Genomic DNA, 20,289 nt, shown 5'->3' with positions numbered 1-20,289 from the left:
GCCAACAGTAGGTCAGGCTAAAGCCAGGAGCCAGAAGCTTCTTTTTTTAAAAAGATTTATTTTTATTATTTTTTCATTGGAAAGGCGGATATACAGAGAGGAGAGACAGAGAGGAAGATCTTCCGTCCGATGATTCACTCCCCAAGTGAGCGCAACGGGCCGATGCTATGCTGATCCGAAGCCAGGAGCCTCTTCTGGGTCTCCCACGCGGGTGCAGGTTCCCAAAGCTTTGGGCCGTCCTCGACTGCTTTCCCAGGCCACAAGCAGGGAGCTGGAAGGGAAGCAGGGCTGCCGGGATTAGAACCGGCGCCCATATGGGATCCCGGGCGTGCAAGGCGAGGACCTTTAACCACTTGCGCCACCGCGCCGGGCCCAAGCCAGAAGCTTCTTACAGGCTTCTCACATACTGGTAGGAGCCCACTACCTTCATAGGCCATTAGCAGGATCTGGACAGGAAGTGGAGTAGCTCAAACAGGAACCAGTGCCCATATAAAATGCCAGTATCATAGGCAGTGGCTTTATTTACAACACCACAACATTGAGCCTAGGATAACAGATTATTGAGAGCAACTTTATGACAACAAATTTTATAACCTAGAAGAAATGGACCAAAAACTCCTAGAAATATACACCTTATCAAGACTGAATCATGGGCACAGCGCAGCAGCCTTGGGGCTAAAGCCCTTGCCTTGTATGTGCTCAGATCCCATAAGGGTGCTGGTTCTAATCCCAGCTGCTTCACTTCCCATCCAGCTCCCTGCTAGTGGCCTGGGAAAGCAGTAGAGGATGGCCCAAAGCTTTGGGACCCTGGGGAATCCCAGAAGCAGCTCCTGGCTCCTGACTTCAGATCAGATCAGCTCTGGCCATTGCAGCCACTTGGGGTGTGAACCAGTGGGTGGAACATCTTTCTCTCTGTCTCTTCTTGTCTCTGTAAATCTGACTTTCCAATTTTAAAAATATCTTAAAAAAAAAAAAAGAAGACTGAGTCATGAAGAAACAGGATGCCCAACAGAACAATTACCAGTAACAAGATCAAATTATAAAAAGTGTCCTATTAAATAAAAACTCAGTGGGCCATCATAGTAATGGCATAGAATGTAAAGCAGCCGCACTGGTTTGAATCCTGGTGCTCCACTTCCAATCCAGTTCCCACCTAATGGTCTAGAAAAAGCAACTGAAGATGTTACAAGTGTGGTTCAACTTCACCCATATGGGAGACCTAGAAGAAGGAAGCTCCCGACCATGATCTGATCCAGCCCAATCATTGTGGCCAATTAGTGAGTGGACCAGCAAATAGAAGATTCTCTCTCTGTTATTTTGACTTTCAAATTAATAAATAAGTCTTAAAAAAGAAAGAACGGGGCCAGCATGAAAGTCTAGTGGCTTTCTGGGTCCGGTGTAGTAGCCTAGCCACTGAAGTCCTCCCCTTGCACACACTGGAATCCCATATGGGCACCAGTTTAAATCCTGGCGGTCGCACTTTCCATCCAGCTCTCTGCTTGTGGCCTGGGAAAGCAGCAGAGGACAGGCCAAATCCTTGGGACCCTGCACTCATGTGGGAGACCCAGAAGAGGCTCCAGGCTCCTGGCTTCGGGTTGGCTTAGCTCCAGCCATTGCGGCTACCTAGAGATTGAATCAGTAGATAGAAGTTCCTCCTCTCTGTCTCTTTCCTCTCTGTATATCTGACTTTCAAAAAATAATAATAAATAAATAAATAATTTTTAAAAAAGGAAAGAAAGAAGGTAGAAAGATAGGTAGTTAGGTAGTAGGTAAATCAGCCAGTAGAGGACCAGATGGTTTCACTGTTTAATTCTACTATATATTTAAGAACAAAAACAATACTACTCTTCTCAAATTATTCACTATCCCCAAACTCACCCCAAAAAGAGTGAAGAATTCTTCCAAACACGTTTTTCCAAGACCAATATTACTAATACTGAAACCAGAAACCAGACAAGGTAACACACACACAACATGCAGGAAAGTATCACTGATGAACAAAATACCAGAAAACCAAACCCAAAAGCATATTAAAAATATTAATCACTTTGACCAATTAGGCGTAAAGATGGAACTTAAAAATGGTCTTCCACAAACAATCAGTAAATGTGATATACTACATGAATAGAATGGAAAAAAAAAATGATCATCTCAAAAGAAGCAAAAAATGCATTTAATAAATTTGTTAATTGTTAAAAAAAAAAAACCCGTACAAATTAGTACTAGAAAGAAGGTGTATCATAAGGGAGACATCGCGGCACAACAAGTTAAACCACCACATGCCATACTCGGTTATCGGTTTTAGTCCTGGTACTCTGGTCCCAAGTCAGCATCCTACTATTGCACCCAGCAAGAGAGCACGTTATAGCTCAAATATGTAAGTAAGTTCCTGTCTCCCGTGAGAGATTGGGATGGAGTTCCTAACCCTCGCCTTGCATGCTCCAGGATCCCAAATGGGTGTCAGTTCTAATTCCGGCTGTTCCTCTTTCCATTCAGCTTCATGCTTGTAGCCTAGGAAAGCAGTTTAAGTATGGCCCAAAGCCTTGGAACCTGTACCCACGTGGGGGACCCAGAAGAAACTCCTGGCTCCTAGCCTCCGATCAGCTCAGTTCTGGCCACTGTAGCTACTTGGGAATGGAAGATCCTTCTCTCTGTCTCTCCTTCTCTCAGTAAATCTGACTTTCTGAAAAAATAAACAAGTTTTTTCTTAAAAAAAAAAGAAAGAAAAAAATTTGAAAATGGTATAGAACCATAAAATAACCAAAACAATCTTGAGTAAAATGAAGAGTTCACGAGGCATTATGCTATCTTAAACTCAAAATATAACACAAAGCTACAGCAAAGGTAAGTGTGGTGGTAGCATTAAAAACAGACAGATTTGGGTTATAGTGCCTACTTGTTTTTCATCCAAAACTTTATCCCCTGCTCCACCCTACTCTTGAGCTTGAAGGGCTGATGTAACAAAAATATTGGATAATAAGTGTAGAATTTTCAAAAATCATCTCTGCAACAAGAAAAAAGACATACAAACCAGTGAAAGAAAATTGAGAGCCTACAAGTAAATCTATGCATCTCTGGCCACCTGCTCTTTCACAGAAGTGCTAAGAACATGCATTATAGAAAGGACAGTCTTTTCAATAAATGACGGTAATAAAACTCCATATCAATTCAGAAGTATGAAACTAGAGTCTTACCTCTCACCCTGTACAAAAAAATCAACCCAAATGAATTAAAGACCTAAATGTAAGAACTGAAACTATGGAACTACCAGAAGAAGGTAGGGGAACACATTATGATACTAGAATTGCTCAATAATTTTTGGATTATAACCCAAAAGCACAGGAAAGAAAAGCAAAAAAGATACACGGGATTTCATCAAAAAAGTTTCTGTTCAACAAAGGAAACAATGAACAAAGAGAAACCCTATAGAATGTGAAAGAATATTTGGAAACTATACATTTGACAAGCTATTAATAATCAGCATAGGTTAGAAACTTAAACTAACACCAATGCAACAAATAGTCCAAGTTTTAAAATGGATGACAGATTTACATACATGTTTTTTTCAGAGACACAGTCAACAGCTTCGTAGAAATAGTCAATACCACTATTAAAGAAGTTCAAATCAAAAGCACATAAAGTTATCACTTCACTCCAGGTATAATGGATTATCACAATGACCAAAGGTCAGCCCTAAGGAGAAGGATGCTGAGGGAAAGGAACCCTTGTACACTCTGGTAGCAAATTAGTGCAGCCATTGTGGAAAATAATATCAGCTTCAAAGCGTAAAAACACAGCTGCCACACGCAGAATACCCATGTTTATTGCAGTACTATTCACAACAACCAAGAAATGGAGACAATCAAAGTGTGCATTAACTGACAAGTGATAAGAAAAATTGGATACATACACAATGGAATACTATGGAGGCACAAAATTAATAAAATCTTGCCATTTGCATCAACATGGATGGAAGCAAAGGACAGTATGCCTAGTGAAACAAGTCAGACACAGATTGGTAAATACAATGTGACTCCATTTGCATGTGGTGTCCAAAAAGAAAGGGAATGTCATATAAGTCAAAAATGTAATGGTAGCTACACAGGATACTGAACTACCACACCTCGGAGAAAATAAACACTTCACTATATTATTCTTGAAACAAACTTACTGTCAATCAATCAACAAATAACCTTGTTCAATGTGTTTGCTTAGCTACCTTAGTCGATCTGTTGTTAATCCATGAACACTGAACTCAGTGAGCAGCACTGTAACTCAGCTTAATTGAAGCTTATGTAGCACATATTTTTTTTCCATAAGGCTCATCACAGCCCTTCTGTGTCAGCATCTCTGTGCTGTCCTTGGGAATCATTTCAAACAGTAACTCATTAACAAAAATACAAAAACATGAAGCACATGACTGTGAAAGAGATAATGTTTACAGTACAAAAGCCAGAAACAAGAGGGCAGATCATCACTTTTTCTGCCCAGAGCTAGGAAGTGTGTGTCAGCCAACAAACTGTCATTGTTCTTTACATGTCACTGAATGTCAGTATTCACTTTAAGATTGCAAGTAAATTGTCCGAAGTACACAGTTTACAAATACAAACTCAATGAATAATGAGGATATTCACATTTACTTACACTACTATCCTACGAAAGTACCCTACGAATAAATTTTGATGTTTCTTTGCATACTTCTGATATTTACTTGAAAGAGAGAGAGACTGGAAAAAAAAAAAGGGCCATGAGTTCCTCTATCCACAAGTTCAGTCTGCAAATGGCAGCCACAACTGTGGCAAGGGCCAAACTAAAGCCAAGCGACTGCTCAAGAATCCCCACTGAGTGGCACAGGCCCTACAGTAATTTTGAAAGGTGTATTATAAATAAACTTAGAAAGCTAGCTGTAACAGAAACATAACAACAGGAAACACTACCACTTAAAATTAATATGTCAAACTTTTTTTTTACTAGTCATCAAATATAAATAACATACATCCAGTAAAAGCCAATTTTGTAGTAGCCCCTAGCAGGTCTCTTCAATTTATTAGCATATGAACATCATATTTAAAGAAATGAAAGTGTTCTTACTTTTAAATTATAAATGAAACCCAGTTAATGCCATTTGGAGGATCTAAACTGCTAACTTTTTTAACAGAGCTACCAGTCTTTTAACTTAATCAACTTATTCAAGATATCATTTATTCAAGGAGACATTTACTGAGTTTCAGACCATATAGCCCCCACCCTCACAAAGCTCACAGGCTCCATCACCCTATCACATGATTTTACTAATGTAAAATACACCACACTGAAGTAAAAACAATCTAACCTAAGCTCTCCAGAGTCTCACAGATAAGTGACTTAGATGTTTGCTCAAAACTTTGCATTTCTAAATTGCTTTTAGTTCTTCTCAGAGAGAAATAACAGTGAAGGAAAAAATTATGAAAGTATGAATTAGCGGTAAATTCAATAGTTTCTGAAAACCAGTGTATCTCCCCAATCCATTCCTTCAACATTCCACTTAACTACTACAGCATTAACACAATTATGCACTTAATAGAAAAGAGTGAAAATTAAGTGATCAAATTACAAACTGCAGAGATCTGTCTTCAGAGTCATCCCAGGTCAATGTACAGCTTTCTGTACATTTTGCAGTCTACTGCTAGCCAAGTGCTCTTCTCCACCATCATTTAAGACTGTGACTTAACTCAGCACACTTGAGGATGAAGCAGAATTGTTCACTGATGCTCGAAAAAGTAGTCATAAAATGTTACCCATAAAACCATGATAGCCATAAAATGTTAGCCATCAAAATTTCTAATATTTATTAAAGAAAACATAGCTCCCTCATCCTTATCAGCTGAATTCAGATCTGATCTAAAAATGAGGCAATTGTCAGCAAATGAAGAACTTAAAATATTTTTTAAAAGAAAGAGAAATTACACGTGCGTGCTACTGTTTTGATCAAAACATGAGTCCAGAGAAAGATATCTAGCACAGCTCCAGAAATGTTTCAGGGTGCCGACACCCTCTATTAGCGTGCCTATTTGCCTGTTTCTGGTCCAACTTCCTGCTAATCAGCACCCTCTTGAGCAGCAAGTGATGGCTTAAGTCCTCTGTCTCTGCCACCCACTTGGGAAACTCGGATTGAATTCCAGACTCCTGGCAAAATTTAACAAAAAAAAGAAGAAAGAGAAAGAATTAAAAAAGAAAGGAAAATCTTGAGTATAAACATTATCACTGACTTTTGAGGCTAAAAGAACACATTCCCCTTTTTAAAAACTTTAATACATTAATTTGGAAGAGGTGAGAAGAAACAGACAGTGACATTTAGTCAGGTATGTTTTCTTCAGCTTTGATTTGGAATCATGTTCAAAATTAAAAGGAATCTGTCTCACATTCATACTACTCTCCTTCGTTTCTGTCAACATTCTGGTTCAATTCCTACTCTACTTGAACTTGTGCAATTAGAGAAATATTTTTGTTGCTCCATATCAAACCCCTACATGCCCAACTAAATAATGATACAACATACACTTGATCACACTATCCCCACATCCAAATCCCTTCAGTAACTCAGACCACCATTTAAAGGAAGAATACATTTCTCAGTCTGGCTTTCATGATCTGGCACAGTCGAATTTTTTTAATTATTATTTTAGTTTGATAATCTTTACATAGTTAATTAGGGCACAAAGGGTTAAGGGCTACAAGGAAGTGGGTAAGACCATTGTTTCTACAATTTTTTTTTCTGTATCTGGGGTAAGGAAAGGAGAAGCCCACCCAGCATCCCACCCATCCCAGGGTCCCTGACCTGGCATGCTCCAAGGGCACTGCTCAAGTGGTTTCGATAGTTCAATAGCTTTAAATTGCTGTCAATCTTGCCATTCCAAGAATGATGAAATCTCTGCAGAATCCATTGGCTGACACAGTCCATCTTAGAGTCTCCATTTCCCCAGATTTTCAATGCCAACACATTGCTGGGGGAGTTGATTGATTTGTTCTGTCCTTCATCCTCCGTTGTGGTACCAGGTGTCCTCTGCTGGTTCTGATGGATTGCAATACCCTCTGTATGCACATAGATATGCTGTCCACTGCTCCGTCTGTGCCTCTGAGGAGGTCCAGTTTTGACACTCCATAGTCAGACCATGGAACCTGCACTTCCCTTCAAGGTTGGGGCTCTGAAATGAGCAGTTCAGTTGGCAGGATCCCCAAAGAAACTTAATCTGAGGTGACCCCAGACCTGATTCTTGTGTGTGCATATCAGTATAGGGTCTGGCACAGTCCGTCACCCCAGTCAGCTCATGGATATGCTGGTGGTTGCAATTGCTGGATCAGTTCTGTTTCTAGCCCTGTCTTCCACATGAACCAATGGGTGTTGCAGTCCAGCCTGGTTCTGCCCAGCACACACTCGGCCCCCACGCAAACCAGTGGGAGCTGCAGCCTAGTTGAAACGGCCCGCAATAACTCCCACCAGTCCCGCCTCCTGCCCTGGTTTCTGTGCTTGCCAGTGACACAGTCCAATTTAACATACCTTTCCAATATTCTTTCTTCTAACTCTTCAACAGTTACTCTCAAACTTTTCTGTTATCTCTGTTAGACACTTCTGCTTACTCAGACATCTCCCTCACTTCCTGTCCACTACTTGGCAGTCCTAAATCATGAGACTTTTCTCCCTTCAATCTGATATTACTTTTTTGTAGCACTCTTACAGCCCTTCCTTCAGCCTGTGGTCTAACAATCACTTACTCTCACACTAGAGTTAGATCTAATTCAAAGGCATCTTGATAAAAGAAAAAAATAAATAAATAAAAAGAAAAAATCACCCTTTGCAATGATAGAGAAAACCTTACTGATTGAACACATTTCAACTTTTTAACAATTTGTGATAAAATCAACAACTTTACCAGAAGGGGCTCAATACATTCAAATCTTCACAGTCTGTAACTAGGAGCAATGTGTTACTTTTCAAACATAGTAATCCAATCTCTTATTCCCATCAACATTTCAAATGAATAATAAAGAATAACAATGTCTGAGTAAGGCTTCACTGCCAAGACAGACTTACACATGGGAGTCTTCTGAAGTGGCTTCCTACTGCAATTAGTGGAGGCACCCCTGAAGCCTGGGCCAGCTAGCAGACACTCATTTAGCAGAAAACACTCTAGAGTAGAGGGGAGGTCACTCGGTTCTAGTTGTAAACTGATAAACAGGCAACAGGAAGGTTACAAAAATTCACATTTGTGTGTCTCTGAAGAACTTTGGGGAGATGTGGAGTTGCTCTGTCTTAGGGAAAAGTATATCATCACCTGCTGGAAGTTTCCATATCCTGTGTCATTGAGAACACCATGCCCTAGCTGTTTCTGTTGTGAGCTGAATTAATTTCCCTACTATTTATTTATAAGTTGCATTCCATAGTACCTGGATCACCTTTGACCTTATTTAAATATGGGACTGCTGTAGATAAAATATCTGAGGTCACACTGGAGTAGGGTAGACTCTAATTCAATAGGACTAGTGTTTGTATAAAAAATGGGAAATCTGAGGCACACACACACGGAGAATGCTACGTAAAGATGAAGGCAAAAATTGGAATAATGTTCCATAAGTCAAGGAATTCCAAATTCTGCCTCCAGCCACCCTGGACTAAGCAAGAGGCTTGGACAGATGCCTCCTCATAGTCCTCAGATGGAACTAACCCTGTCAACATCCTGATCTCAGACTCCTGGTCTCCAGAACTGTGAGACTCTAAAATGGATATTGTTTAAAGCTATATAGTTGCAGAATTTTGTTGTGGCTGTTTTAGGAAATTCAAAGTATTTTCTGGGGGTCTTTCCATGCATCAGATCATAATTGCCCATGACAACATTATATATCTTTAAGTAACCAAACTTCCAAAAGATAATTGTTGTATCCATTCAACAACCACACATAGAGTGCCATGGCCACTCTATGCCAGCCACCAAGCACAGAGCACTGAGAAAGATTAACATGATCCCTGCCCTCATGCAGATTACAGCACAATGAGATAATTGGCTGCAAACTCTAATTAGATAACAACAAAATTATAATTATGATAGTAGCAAAAAATGTCACTTTCTCTCCTCTCTAAACAGAGGATAGAGGTGCATGTTTGGTAGAGTGATTAAGATTCCAGTGGGATGCCTACATCATCTACCGGCTTACCTAGGCTAGATTCCTGGCTCTGTTCCAGGCTCCAGCTTCCTGCTAATGAGCACTGTGGCAGCAGTAGGTGATGTCTGAAATACTTCTGCGTTTTTGCCACCCAAGTTGAAGATCCTGATTAAATTCCTGGTTCCTGGCTTCAGCCTGCCAGAGTGCCAGCTCTCTGGGCACTTGGAGAGGGAACCAGAGGGTACTTTACAGCCCTTAAGTAGGACTCACTAAATGAAGCCCCTCAGGACCTGACATGTGGCCACTTCCCAAACCGACTGCAAGAAGCATTCCATAACCTTCACAGATGCCCAAAAAAGCCATGTGATAGTGGGTAGTGGTAAGAAACACAAAAAATGTCTACACAAAACACTGAGCTAAGTGAAACCAGACTGTGTGCTAAGGACAACCCAGACACCCAGAAAGCTGCAGAGAGAAACACCATTCATGAGGAGTAACTGTCACACCTCTGCTAACACACAAACAACCCTGTTCAGCTAGTGAGCTAACCAATCAGACAGCTAATTTTTCTAAGAAGTAAATACTAAACAATAAAATTCCTACAAGTGAGATCTGATCATCTAGTTTTAACGCTTTTCAGGATCTCAAAGACTTTATTTTTTCCAACAGGATTCTGGCACAAGCTCTGATGTGGAAAGTTATTCCACATAATTGGATATTACTGAATAATTCTACTTTACTATTTTGATATTAACCTGCCTGGAAAAGGCTTATTTCCTTCCAAAAGCAATATAATGCAAAAATGCTAGAAAAAATAGTTCATTTCAGAAATCGTTTTCTGCACCAGAATGCAAATGGTTGCTTAAAGACTAACTACAGAATTATATTATTTATTATGAAACACAAGGAACGTTTGTTATCTAATTGTGAATTATAATCTCAAATAATATAAATATAGTGTAAATACCATAATATTTGAAAAATCAAGACAAAATTTTTCTGTAGTGTTTAATAAATGCTACCTACCTCTTATACATATCCAACAGTCATCCCTTTTATTGTGCTTTTTAAGTTCTTCTTCAGTTACTTCAATCAGCCTGCCTTTCAATCCTGTTAAGTCCTTTCCACTTTTGGTCAGTCGAATCCAATCCATAAGACTTCGACCCTGTTTTAAAGGAACCTAGAAGAAGCAAAACAAGGACATACATTTGAAGTCTTCCAGTTGGTTGCTTCCCCACTGTTTGTCTTTAGCTAACTTTCATGATTCTTGGTCTCATTTAAAAATACAAAAAAAATACTGGTATCACAGCATAACAAGTATACTAAACCTGAAGTCAGAAAACAAGTTTTGATTCTGGTTCTGCCACTAATATATGTGAGTTATAGTCATCAATTTAAATATAATTTTCTTCACCTTTAAAATCAAACATTTGACAGTAAAAGAGGCAAATGATTATTTTTTAAAGTTGATTTTCTAAATTATATATATACACAACATTAGAAAGCATTAGGCAAAATCTATTTTCTTTAAATCCACTGGAAAAAAAAGTAAAACTGTAACATTACTGTGAAGGTGCTGGCAAACCATTGCCAGGTCAACCCTGCCAAGGCCTTTACACATCCCTGCACTGAGAACTGCTTTGTAAGTGAGAGTGGTAGACTGAAATCTGAGGCCAAGACCCCTCAGTGCCTAAACATTGTAGTTCCCCTCATGCACAACGTATAGAAGTCCAGTGGATTCTTAAAACTGCTGATGGCACTGAACCTCACATATACTGTTCTCCCCACACATACATTTCTTTTTCCTTCATCATAACTCATACATAGAATTTATTCTTTCCACAGATTTAGCAAACTGAGCATGTACCTTTTTTTTTGGTTCTTTTTAAGTCGATGAATTTTAATTTTTTATCTGATAGAAACACATTATTTCTTCTCCTTGGCATATGTGTATGACCAGAATCATTACTCTTGGGCCCAGCGCAGTGGCCTAGTGGCTAAAGTCCTCGCCTTGAATGTGCCAGGATCCCATATGGGCGCTGGTTCTAATCCCAGCAACTTCACTTCCCATCCAGCTCCCTGTTTGTGGCCTGGGAAAGCAGTCAAGGTTGGCCCAAAGCCTTGGGACTCTGCACCCATGCGGGAGACCAGGGGGAATTTCCTGGCTCCTGGCTTTGGATCAGCGCAGCACTGGCCACTGAGCTCACTTGGGGAGTGAATCATCGGGTGGAAGATCTTCCTCTCTGTCACTCCTCCTCTCTGTATTCTTGCACTTTGAGGTCATTATTAAGTCAAATAAGTTACTTAAACACAGTTTGTTTGAAACCCAAATAGCTACAAAGTAACTTAGGATGAATGTCATATATAGCCTGGATGTGCTAAACAAAAGACAGGACTCCTCTGTGCAGGGCCAGAGCTGAGCTGTGTAAAATTCAGCAACACTATTCACAATACTGAATAATCTCACTTATAAATTGAAACTTTCCATTTAATATTTTTGGACATCAGTTGACTTGCAGGTAACTGAAACCATAGAAAGCAAAATCAAGCGAAGGGGGAACTACTGTCTTTATTATCTGGTCCTTAGCAACAACAACAGTCTGTCAACCAACACCTGTCTAGAAGATATACTACAAACACAATGGTTTGGATTCTTGCTTTGTTTTACAAACACATTTTAATGATTTTTAGAACAGAGCTTCAGCTTGATATGTTTTGAATGTATCCCCCTGGAAAGCAAACATTGAAAACTTAGTTCCCAGCACAACACCATTCACATGTATGGCCTAATGGGATATATTTCAGTCCTGAAGGGTCCAACTCCATGAATAGATTAAGGTTAAACATGAAAGAGATTGAGACCACAAGTTCAGTGTCTTGCTTTCTCTTGCCAAGTGACACATCTACCACGTTATGACACAGTAAGGTCTTGCTGGTGCAGGCCCCTTGAGCTTGAACTTCCTAGCATCTAGAACTGTAAGAAATAAACCTTTAATAAATCTTTGTCCTTCAAAAATTACTCAATGTCAGATATTTTGTTATAATAGCAAAAATTGACTAAGACAGAAGTATTCCTTATTTTTTAACTAGTTGGGACAACCCACTTGAAAATTTTTAAAACACCTCTAATGAACAGAACTATTGTTTTTAAAAAACTGTCTTATCAGGTTGGTAAAACAGTAGCAGCAGAACAATGTTTAATGTAAATGTAGGCAAATTAAGGAAAGATTATACACCTCACTTTCCTGTTTTAGGCAATCATTTTCCCTCTCAATTCTGTCCAATCGATCTAGTCCATTCTGTTTATCACCAATACTTCCTGTGTCTCTTAGTCCCAATAAATAAATAAAGTATGAGAAAATTATCTTCTCCAATTCAAACCAAAATCACTGTACTTCTCCATTCCATAATTCCTTAAGATATTCTTTTGGAATGAAAATCTAATCACAGGGCCAATGTTGTATGGCAGCAGGCAGCAGCAGCACTCTGTATGGGTGCCAGTTTGAGTTCTGGCCTTTGGGCTAGCTCCCTGCTAATGTGCCTGGGAAACAGCAAAAGATGGCTCAAGTTCTGGGCTGCTGCTACCCGCAAAGCTGGGTGGAGTTCCAGGCATCTGGCTTCAATCAGGCCCAGCCCTGGCTGTTGTAGCCATTTGGAGAGTGAACCAACAGATGGAAGGTATCTCTCTCTCTCCCCTTCCAACCTCCATTCTCTTTCTGTAACTCTGTCAAATAAATAAATAAATAAATTTTAAAAATCTAATTATAGGCCCTCTTTGCTTCAATTGCTTCCAACATTACCTTATAATGTTTCACAATCTGGGTAATTTTTCTTTACTAGACCTTCGTACTCCCTCCAATTATATGCTCTAGTCAAAGAACTGACTATTTGATAGTGATAAGCTACCTGCTTATTTAGTACAGATTTCTCTGTACCAACCCTCCCTACTCATTATTTCCTCCAGAAGCTTTCTCAGGCCCCCAACACATCTGTGGTCTTAACACTCTGCTATACTACTTATGGCATTATAGCTGCCAAACTTCTAGTCTATTCAGTCTATGATACAAAATTTCTTGAAATCAGAGACCACATCCTCAGGATAATTCAGGTTCCCTGTAAATACTTATTACTATTTGTAGAAGGAATAGTGCACAACACATGCCAGAGTCAACTCTGTGAGGGCTGAACAAAAGGCTCAAGGTAAGCAGTATTTACTGCAGGCTTAGCAAAGTAGCCCACTTAGTCCTTGAAACAAGGCTATACAATTGGTACTGCTATTGCCATTTACAAATGAGGCAACAGACTCAAGGAGATAAACTGGTGTATTTGGGGAAATGATCTGCGTCTTTACTTCAAAGCCTGTGCTTTTAACGACTGACAGATGAGCACAACCTCCTCAATGAGGTTCCATTTCTGCAACTTCTGCCCATCTTGTCTATCCTGCCTCAGCTTCTAATGCATCCAGTGCTGGGGTCCGTGTGGTAGGTGTGGATGGCACGAAGGTGTGAAGAGAACAGCTCCCCTGTTTGGCAGGGCCCGGGGGAGCTTCCAGCTGTTTGGCAGGGCCCGGCGGATTTCTCTCTGACCACCCTGACGCTGTTTCACCCCCTGGCTGCATGGACACTCAAGCACCCCACTAAGAATTCTGTATTCTTTTGAGGCATTGTTGTTCGCCCCTGTGAGACACTTTTGCAGGTTTTTGCAACTGATGTGAGCTTGAGAGTCAATGTCACTGATAATGTCTTGGTGAGTGGGCCTTTGACAATTTACACACAGGAACACAATTAAACTCGTGCCATTTTTGGACACCTTATTGTGTGCTAATTATTGCCTCAGAATCTGGCCCAGACATACAGCACACCCTCTGGGAAGGGGCTTGATATATATGTCTTAAATACTAATGCAAGTGATGGGAGTGAGAGCTGAAACTGCTATGGCAATAAATATAGTTATTGTTGTCTCAAAGGCTAGCCTGCCTTTGCAATTTTTTTGGAGCCTATAAAATGTAATTGTTTTAGCTGCTTTTATAATTTTTAGCTAGAGGAATTAAGGATGTTTTATTAACCGAAAATGCTTTTAATTATTGCTTTATTGTTTATGGGGTTGTAGGAGTCTATAGTTGTAGGGGGATTTAACATTTGAAGTTTCTGTTTTAGATGTTAGATTTTTTCCCTTGTAACCTATTTTCCCATTAAATGATGAGTAAATTGTAGAAATAGAAATGTGGTAGGAATGTACTACTGATTAGCAGGTAATCTCATGTGCCTTGGCCTTGGAGTCCTGGCTGATGCTCCATGGCTACTGTTGAAGAATGAATAATAGCTTGCTTTGAAGACTATGAATACAATATTTTACAGAATTATCTTTAGGGGCACCTGTTTAGCCCTGAAGTACAGACAGAATGACCGAATGTCTGTACATGCCCCCCTAGTCTCAAAGTAAAAAATAGAACAATTAGTTGCTTGTGTAGAAGCTTGAGAGGGTTTTGAGTAAATAAAAAGGACAGTTTTTTCCTGAGCTGTTGTGAGAATGCACCAAACGTCTGTGTCTGTGTCTTTCTTTATCGCCGACTCCACGCACCCTTCCCGAGCTCCGAACTCGGCTGGAGCTGGACTCCGGCAATCCAGGATTATCTGTCTCACAAAGGAGAAAGAAAAGCATACAGTCTAGAATTTTCCCTTGAGTTGTACTGCAATCTCATGTTGTTCTTTTCGGATTTGAAGATTTACCTTTACCATCACCACCTATTCTGTCTTTGCCTTTAAGTTTTTTTTCCTTTAAATAGATGCTTCTGGGTTGTGACTTTTAAAGGAAAAGAAGGCAGTTATTTATATTCTCATTCAGGGATTCTCTCCGGGAAGGATGTACTGCTCAGTGAAGTACGTAGCTTAAGGAAACAGGTCAAACATCTGGAAGGATATGTCATGGATGGCTTCAGCCGGCTGTGTGACCCATGTCACAATCAGCCCAGCTATCTAAGGCAACATTTCTCAACCAGTGTTCTTTTGTGAAGTGGCAATACAAGTTGCCACCTCAAAGGATCATCATTATGATTAAACGAGAGGTGTAAAGCACTAAGAATGCGTGCCTATCAGCAAGTAAATCAGCATTACCAGGATTAAAGGCCTCTGAAGAGCCCCAAGTCCCTGAACTCTTATTCTAATCTAGAATCAAAACTCTAGGTCTACGTGAAGAAAAATAACAAAAATTGATGAAGTTCCCAAAAGACGAGTTCAGAAACGAAAGGGGAGTGACTCAAGTGGAGGTCTCAAAAACAAAGCGGCAGTAACAGGATAAGAAGCTACCGACACAAGAAAGCAGCACTCACCTTGCAATGAACACCGGATACATGTTTTGATGCATAATTACAATTCAGAATGCACCTGTGTTCCACTTGTCGCTAACAGCAACTATGCTCAAGAAAAACTCAAGAGAATCCCACTTAACTTCAAAGTCAGCCCGTGATAACAGCAGAGAGGCCGTGATTAAACAGTTACCACAGCAAGAAAGGCGGGTCCATAAACCAGTCCCTAAAATTGTGCATTCTTGCTTCTCACATGCTCCCCGCCGTCCCAGGGTGGTCTCTGCGACCACTGCGCAGCTTCTCCATTCTGCAGGGGGACCGACCTCCCTCCCAACCCCGCACACTCAAGAACAAAGGACCGCGGAGGGGAACAGAGGGGAAGCAGCCCGCCGGTGAGTGCCCAGACAGCGCAGGCACAGCGCCCGGGGCTGTCACACAGGTCTGAAGCTAAACAGCGTTAAAGGACTCGGAGCTGACAGTGTGCTCTGAACGAGGTCAGGAGTTCGAGGCCTGGGGACGACGCAGGAGCAGAACGTGGTCGCCAACACGGGCAGAGGGCGTGAAGGCTGCGGGGTGGCAAGTGGCACGGGCGCCAGGAGCCCAGACAACCAGCCGACCGCGCCGGAGCGCCTCAAGCCACCCCACGCGAGCACCCGCCTGTCGCTCCTTACCTTGCTACGCCCCCCAGAGGCGCTGCGCTGCTGCGAGCTCGGGGCCGGGAAGCACTGGGAAGGGACGTTTAGCATCTTGGTCTCTGGCCCCGGCCCTGCCAGGGTCCGAGGCCGTACAGACCCTCGCAAACAGCAACTCCGGCTCCGGCTCGGTGGCCGGGCAGAGGCCAAGCCCCCGACCCACTTCCGGGGTCATCGGGGGTGAGACGCGCCGTGACGCAGCACGTCCGCCGAGGGCGTGGCCAGCGGGACGGGAGGCCGGCAGCGGTGGAAGCCGGTAAGGCACGCATGCTCAGTTAGTCGCGTCCTGAATTTCAGCACTGCAGGAAGGTGACAGCTATCGGTGGCACTGTTACTCTGAAGCTGTTCCTTAGCCCTGGTGCTGACCGGGTCTGCGTACTCAGAACATCACTGTGAAGCGGTACCGCCACACTACTTGGAATATAGAAATAAAATGGCATCATTAAAACATGATTGCTCTTACTTTACCCTTTGTAAAGTACTAGGCTGTACAAGGAAACCTTCACACTCTTAAGAGTCTAGGTATCAACTGTTATTTTTTTTCATCATGGATGACTGCTGACTGAGTAAAATATGTTAGTAAAGTCTCACGTTGCTCCGTTTACCTTCTCCTCGCATAACTTCCCTTCTTCCCTAGGAATTGCCGAAAATCGCGTTTTGCTGCAGCTCACCCCTAACTGATGTTGAACAACTATGATCAAGAGTCATGCAGATCTGGCCTGGACGCCATCCCTGCTCTGAATGGCTTGAGCTGTGTTACTCCAGCTTCTTTGGATATCTTAAAGCCTCATGTCTCCCATCTGCATATTTGGCTTAGGTTTTTAGTACAGATCAAATGGTAATACACCAAGTGCATAGTGCAATGCCTAACAGTAGATACAAATAAATGTCACTGGCTCTCTGTACTGTTCCAACATACTAAGGACAAAATCAAAAACACACAAGCCTCTAATGCTCAAGATCCAGACTGGCAGCCTGATGGCTTCTGTGTGCCCTTTAGGGGAAAGAGAAGAGCGAAGAGACAGATGAGAGAGAAAAGAGAGAGAGAGAAAATCCTGAGAACAGATTAAAAGAACGTTTTTCAGAGGAGGCGTTTTTGTAAACAACTTCCTCATATTTCTTTCGCTAACTTGCATTTAACACATTGCCACACTTTTAATTTTCTTCATTTCAATTACATGATCCTTAATATGTCTGGAAGTCAAAGTTGCTTATAATATCTTTTAAATTCTAAATCAAAGCTGTTTGTAGTATCTTTAATTTGACACAGTAGTTAACAGCCATTGGAGCACCCACAGCCCCTATCAGAATGTCTGATTGAGTACCAGCTCCTCATCTTCCCATACAGCTTCAAAAGGTGCATCCTGGCAGACAAGTGTGTGGGTCCCTGCTACATGTGTGGAAGACCCAGATTGAGTTCCTGGCACCTGGCTTCTGGTAGGCCCTGCTCTGGCTGTTGTCATCATTTTAGGGGAATGAACCAGCAGCTGGAACGATGGGAGATACTTCTCTTGACAAACAAAATCAAAAATAAATTAAAAATAAATGGTAATGAAGTGTGTCAACATATGTGGCTATTCACAAAAAGAAGTGTTACTTTGCTAGATAACCAGCTCTCACCCCCCCCCTTCTGCCCACTAGTCTGGTATATTATAGAAGCATTTTTATTCATGATTGAACTATTCATTGTGAGAAGACTAAATGTAAGCTAAAGAGCTTCAGAACCATTGTATACTATATTATCTGAATCTCGAAAATTGTTACTTTCTGTCATGTGATGATACACTCTTCTACAACTCTGTGGGTAAAAAACTCATCACAAACTTCACTTCCCATGAGAAAATCTCCACATGTGAATAACAACAAGGAACCAAAGCAAAGAAAATTTGAGAATATTGAAGAATGTTTAATATTTGATCAGTTACTTTACCATTCCTTGGGCAAAAATTCATAAATACGATTAGATTCTGCCTTCTGGGATCCATTTTTTTTTAATCTCCACGAAAAACACCAATTTAAATATTCTGTTCTAATTCTTGGAATTCTTCATGCATTGATACATATCAATACCAGTACTTCAAAAAGTTTATTGAAAATGGAATTAAAGGCTATCTTTACTTGGTATAAGATATTCTTCAATTCCATGCACAAGAATATTTTATTGCCAAACTTAGAGATGGGGAGGAGTATCACAATGAGATTTTACTAAGTTATTTAAAATTCCTCAAATGTAGGAGCCTTCAGACTGATTTCCTTTCTCAGTTATAATGACAACGTATTCTTTACCATTTTCTAGCAAGCACATAATAGTAAGCGTGTGATTAGAAAAATAAGGTTATTTTAATCATCGCCTAGTTAAGATAACTTTCATCTATAACAACAATATCCAAATGAAACCAGAAGCAAACAGCAGATGTTATAATATCCAGTGTTAAAAATAAACACCACAATTCTTTGCAAAATTTAAAGGTAAATTTGTAATTCAATGAACAGACCCAAATTATCCTTTACAAACCCAAATGTTTATATACAAATAAGATATTTTTAAATAGCATGTATTTTAAGTTCTAACATTTAAATCTAGTGTAGAGACTTTAAAAAGGCCATGCTACCTTAAGAATTACAAAGTATTTTATTAATAGTTTATATACAAATAAATTAGTTTGAAAGGATTATAATACATGTATACACTGAATTTTAATCTTGTAACCTGGAATGTCATAAAAATTAAGATTAATTTTCACAGATCAGCTCCTCAATTTCATCTTCACTATCTGAATCTTCATAAAATGAGATTGTGGCTTGAATTGGAAAATTTTTCAGGAGAGCTTCTGCTTCTTGATATAAGTAATCATAACACTTTGATTTGGGCCAAAATAGTCTGAAAAAAGTAGACAACATAATATGCTTTATTTTTTTCCACATACAGAAATGTTACACTCAACGATGGCCAAGGACTCCATTCAGTTCTTTCAGCTGAATTGTCAACAACTAGCAGATTACTGTAAAACTTTAGCCAACCTGAAGGTGTATAGTACAAAACTCAATCTTTTGGCTTATTCAATATGTATTTGTGTATTTATTCTTAACAAATACATAACAGGTTTATCTTCCAATTTCTATGTTCGTTGGAAAAAGAATTCTACCACTATACTGAAAATTCTGATTAAAAAAGATGTCAAAAAATTATGCACTTTATACAAAGATGGAAATTACCTACTACTTTGCTTAAAACTCAGATTGCCTTGCAGATATGACCAATGTACATTTATAAAAGTACAAAAAAAGAGTATTTTTAAGAGTTTGTCTATATGTGAACAACTCTAAGACTAGAAAGGCTCCCTCTAACCCAGTCTTGACTGAATCTGCCTCCCTTCTCATCCAACTACATTTGGTAAGATCATGCTGAGTTACTGAGAAATGATAATGGTGTTACAAAATAGTTTATATTTAAGCATTATTACCTCAGAATTTATAAAACATGACAAATATAAAGATTATCAGCTGGCCTCCTATTATTTTTGATCCAAGGAAAAGAAAGGAAGAGAGATTGGGCTGAATTACCAACTACAGTGCAATCATTTTAATGCAGGGTAAATAGGTCTATCTATCTACATGAAATAATTATTTTAACAAAACAAGGTTACGTTATGTTCAATATGTTCCATCTTAAAAGGTGGAGAAATAGACAATTTAGTTTATAACTGTGTCTAGAAAATTCAATGACAGAAAAACTCTGATGCTTCAATAAGTAACTCAATTTGATAACCATTGGAATGATCCCGCTGACACAATTCGTAATTCAAAGATGAGTAAATCATAGCTCCTACCCTCAAGAACTTGATAGCTGAGTAAAAAGAGTAAGAAACGTACCAGTCAAGACTAATATTTTTTAATAAAATAAAATAAAAATAAATACAATTAAGCTGTAACAGTTCAGAAAATATAGGAATTATTCATTCATATGGGTGACATTTTCTAATATATTTCAGAACTGTCAAGGTCAAGGAATTTAGCTGAGCTGTCATCAGTTTGCTCAGATTGGCTCACTGTGGGTCACTTTTCTAACAAGGGTTCCATAGGCCCTGAATCCCTCCCAGATCCAATTCTTAGTCCTTTGTGGCTTTCCTCTGTCAACTGCCTGGAAGTTGGCTT

General features: G+C 40.0%; 1 protein-coding gene across 3 annotated transcripts in view; it reads right to left on the bottom strand.

Moving 5' to 3' along the window:
• Positions 1-16,293, bottom strand: part of LOC121158739 (cytochrome b5 reductase 4) — a 79,840-nt gene extending 63,547 nt beyond the window's left edge. For 2 of the 3 annotated variants that reach the window (XM_040983705.1, XM_040983704.1), the window contains exons 1-2: positions 16,114-16,281; positions 10,165-10,318 (exon numbers count right to left, since the gene is read on the bottom strand). In XM_040983705.1, coding sequence (XP_040839639.1) covers positions 10,165-10,318; positions 16,114-16,188 — 229 coding nt within the window. In that variant the 5' untranslated portion in view covers positions 16,189-16,281. Of the gene's footprint in view, positions 1-10,164; positions 10,319-16,113 lie in introns of all 3 variants that reach the window. The other variant, XM_040983703.1, reaches the window with a different exon arrangement.
• Positions 16,294-20,289: the final 3,996 nt, after the last annotated feature.

The sequence above is a fragment of the Ochotona curzoniae genome, unplaced genomic scaffold (genome assembly GCF_017591425.1).
Source record: "Ochotona curzoniae isolate NIBS_2020 unplaced genomic scaffold, NIBS_Ocur_1.0 contig_3819, whole genome shotgun sequence".
Taxonomy (NCBI): Eukaryota; Metazoa; Chordata; class Mammalia; order Lagomorpha; family Ochotonidae; genus Ochotona; species Ochotona curzoniae.
This window is presented reverse-complemented; position numbering and strand designations above follow the sequence as displayed.